At 38.8% G+C, this 4,269-nt stretch overlaps 1 protein-coding gene across 1 annotated transcript; it reads left to right on the top strand.

Annotated features, from left to right (window-relative positions):
• Nucleotides 1–485: 485 nt before the first annotated feature.
• Nucleotides 486–1,031, top strand: LOC146002976 (uncharacterized). Its single transcript, XM_083141132.1, has one exon. It carries the CDS (start codon nt 486–488, stop codon nt 1,029–1,031), a length of 546 nt encoding a protein of 181 aa, XP_082997258.1.
• Nucleotides 1,032–4,269: the final 3,238 nt, after the last annotated feature.

Genomic DNA, 4,269 nt, shown 5'->3' with positions numbered 1-4,269 from the left:
ACTGCCAAAGGGCAAATATCCAACAAAAGTATCCTCAAGGACTTACACCACTTTCTGGATAATCAGGGAATTCTTCGTGTCGGAGATAGGCTAGAAATTAGCAACTTGGAATTCAGCAGCAAGCATCAAATCATTTTGCATCCAAAAAGTCACTTCGCCCGTCTACTAATTGCATCAGAGCATGAACGATTGATGCACGCAGCACCCCAATTGTTAATCACATTCATCCGAGAAAGGTACTGGATACCTAAAATACGACAAGTTATTAAGCAAATCATTCATCAGTGTTTAACTTGTTATCCACCATTATTAGCGATAATGCTACAACATTTCAAGGAGCGAAGAACGAATTTCAGAAACTTCAATTGCTATTTCAATCGCAAGGATTCAGTGAAGACATTCAAAGGTATGCAGCACAAGAAAACTTTCAGTGGAAAAATTCACCTCCACGTAGCCCAACATTCGGTGGTGTCTGGGAAAGCGCCATGAAATCCATGAAGTACCATCTTCGCAGAGTCGCCAAGAATGCTGTACTGGCATACGAAGAGCTGTCAACTCTTTTGTGCCAAATCGAAGCTTGCTTAAACTCTCGACCTCTCACATCCTTACCTGACTCTCATGAAGAATTTAATTACCTCACTCCAGGCCACTTTCTTATTGGTGGTCCACTTACTTCCTTTCCTCAACCAGACTTAACTGATCTCAAGGAAAATAGACTTTCCAGGTGGCAACGAGTTCAACAGTTTCAACAAAGGATTTGGAAAAACTGGTCCCGAGATTATCTTCATGGTATGCAACAGCGTCAGAAGTGGACAACCACGCAGCCCAATCTGCAACCAGGACTACTTGTGCTTCTGAAAGAAGACAACCTACCCCCATTATCCTGGAAAATGGGCATTAAAGAAGAAGTGTTTCCAGGGAAAGACAATTTTGTTCGTGTAGCCGTGGTTCGCACCAAGGATGGAGTGTACCGAAGGGCTCTCAGTAAGATTGTGCCTCTTCCAGATGGGAAGATAATTGAAATTTCATGATTTAGTTTGGATGCTGCGAATTCCAACGGGGGGAGAATGTTGAAGATTGTATATAGTATTGCTTTCCGCTCCTCACTTATTTTTATTTTACTCCCGCTGGGAGCTTCTTGCAAGAATGAGGAATTCTGGGAGCGTGATATTCGAACACAGCGGCATGGTGCATGTCGGCTCGCGGCAGAGGGAAGAACATTTTTCAGCTAGCTTATCGGATGTGGGCTTTTGCGTATCTTATGCAGTGTGCAAACGTATTTAATTACTGTATAATGCCAAGTGAATTAAAGGACTTGTATCATATAATGAATTTGTTGCTGTATCCGTTGATCCAGCCCTATGGTAAGGTATTCAATATGGTGTCATCCCCAGAGGTGCTAGTTTTCTTTCATGGTGCAACCTGGAAGGAATCTACAGACAACATGCTTGTAACTGAAATTCACCCTTCTGTCCTTCAAAACGAAATTTGCGAGTGAACTCACGATCTCCCTTCCTTGACACTTGTTCTAGATTCAAATTCGGCTTAGGTTTTTTTTGTCTATTTTTTCATCCAGACTTCTGGTACAAAAACTTCGCACCAACAATTTCTCCACACTGTTCATCGCGACAAATCAAGGAATATAGACAAATGCACAACTACAGCAAACAAGTACCGAAAAAGCTTAACTTTTCTATTGAAAACGAAGAAACAACAAGTTTCAATACTCTCGTCTTCCCATCTGGTCGTTTTATTGCTTCGGGATTGCCAGACAATTTTGCCAAATTTTAAGACATTTGTAGTTCACATGTTCCTGTAGCGGCTCTTGGTGAGTTTAGATGACAAGTTTCTAATTTATTTAACATCCGCCTTGAATAGAAATTGGACAACTTTGTCACATTATCAGGATTTTTTTCAAACGTGCTAATCAAAACATGTATTTAAATCTACATGACGTACTCCACATCATTGTAATCCAAATGTACTTTTCACTAAACTCAGAAAAAATACAACGCATATATACGATAATTTTGCGTGTAACAAGAATCTATAGCCAACTTCCGTGGCTAGCATACTGCATTACAGAGCCAGGGGTCCTGGGTTCTAATCCCGGCATGGGTATGTGTGTTCTTTGTGAATGCTCCTCCATCAATTTCATTATATCATCACTCATCCTCATCCGTGATTAAAAAAAAGAAGCAGAAAGCGACTGCAAATAACAAAATGTAGTAAGAGTCTGTACATTTTCAGTTACCGATACTTTCTTTCCTCATTGAAAATTGCGTTATTTATTGCTCTACTCTTATGTCATAAGTGAATAAGATTATGGAATACAGAATGATTTTTTTCCCGAAGCATGAGCATGACGCACTACGAAACCAGAGGTCCAAGGTGTGGACCTTGGACAGGTGTGGTTGCATCATGTCTCGCATCGCTATTCCTTCGGATCATCATTCAATCTCATCGTCGCATTTAACCCAAGAGGTAGAAAGGCGGTGTAAAATAACAAAATAGAAATTATTGATTGACTTGGTTCATTTTACTTCACTTTTCTGACACTTTTTGGCTAATCGTGAAGATGAGAATGAGTTAAGATTAACTTGATAAAAGGACCATCACAAAGAAGACACATTCTCAGGCCAGGATTCGAACACGGGACATTCTGCTTCTTAGCGTAACCTGCTAACCACTCCACCACAGAGTTGTCGGCCCAAATAGAAATGAAAATTAGAAAATGCCATCTTGAATTTGCAGGAACCAAGTTCACCAGCAAGGGCAAAAGATTTTCGCTCCCACTAGGATTGACAAATAACAAAAAATGCTTGATAAGTAATTTGGCTCTCCATATTTCATGATATTATTATGTAAGTAACTATTATTCGCTATATAACTTTGGATTAATTTTATTTGTATGTCAAGTCAACTTTCCCCTCCTGGGGTACACCAGGAGAGGAAAATTTTGAGACTGAGAAAATGTAGAACGATGGACATTAAAGATGAAGAAACTGAGAAGGCAAAAGTGTTACGAGAAACAACGTTTTGCCAAGGAATGATGGTTCCATTGTTGTCCAAGACCTACATTCAGCCACCTACAGCTGCCTGCATTGAGTTGGATGAAATACGCGAATTAGATGCAACCCTGCGAAGTCAACGTCCATGTGAGTATTAGAGCCATGCTTTACTTTTTCTTCTCTGTGACAGTAATTTCTTGATGGTGTATTAAGCATGAATGAGTGATGAGTATAAAATATGAGTGAGACAGTATGTAGAATACTAAGTGAGCTTCAAAGGAAATTCATTTTTACCAGTGAAAATTTAACATTTTATTCGGTGACGAGTAATATATGTTATATATTTTCTCAATTAATTATTTAAAATTGTTAATGTGACAAAAAATGACCTGAGAATTCGTGAAACAAGTGACATTAATATTACTATAAACTTGCATAGAGTAAACTTACCTGTATTGTATCACCTCCAAAATTATAGCAAGAGATTTTATTTTTCTGGGCGCACTCGGCATAAGCAAGTGCCTATAAAGACGGTCATGTTAGATACCTAGTCGTGTTTCAATCGCATGACAGAAGTAGGTGTTCTTGTGCTTTTAAACATTGATTGTTTATAGCATACACTCAGCTGAACTGCTTCTTTAATTATAAATATACTGTAGTTTCATTTCACCGTGTATCTTTGTTCATGTGTATTTAAAGTTCCTAATGTGAGAAGAATAATTTAACCATATCAACATTTTGCCTAGCTAGAGTGCAATTTTCATCCCAAATTTGTATCACTTTTGGTTTCCTAAGTTGCACATATTACCCTATAAACTGCAATAATGTAGGAAACTGATATTTTTGTTTTGAAGCTCCTCGAAAGAAAAGATCACTGCAAGATCACTGAAAATCTATTGAAAACAAATAAAAATTGACAACTTGAAGTCCATCTGTGTATCTGAAGGAAGGATAGAATCTGTATATATAAATATGTATGCATGTATGTTTGTTCCGGCATAACTCTCGAACGCCTGGAGCGATTTCAACCAAACTTGGTACACATAATGCCAACTTGCAATCTGGCACCCCTAGGGGTGGGGGTGGGAAGGGGGTGACATGTAAAAAATAATGGAAAACGACCGATATTAGTGTGGAATCCATAGTTTTCGGGATCGCTAAGATGAACAGTGACACTACGAATGCCATTCAACTCTAAGTTCATCCTATCAGCATTGGGGGTGAGAGGGGGTGAAAAATAAAATGTCGAAAATGACCT

Source organism: Lepisma saccharinum, chromosome 19 (genome assembly GCF_977018435.1).
Source record: "Lepisma saccharinum chromosome 19, izLepSacc3.1, whole genome shotgun sequence".
NCBI lineage: Eukaryota > Metazoa > Arthropoda > Insecta > Zygentoma > Lepismatidae > Lepisma > Lepisma saccharinum.
Note: the sequence above shows the minus strand (reverse complement) of the source record. Positions and strands in the feature narration are given on the sequence as shown.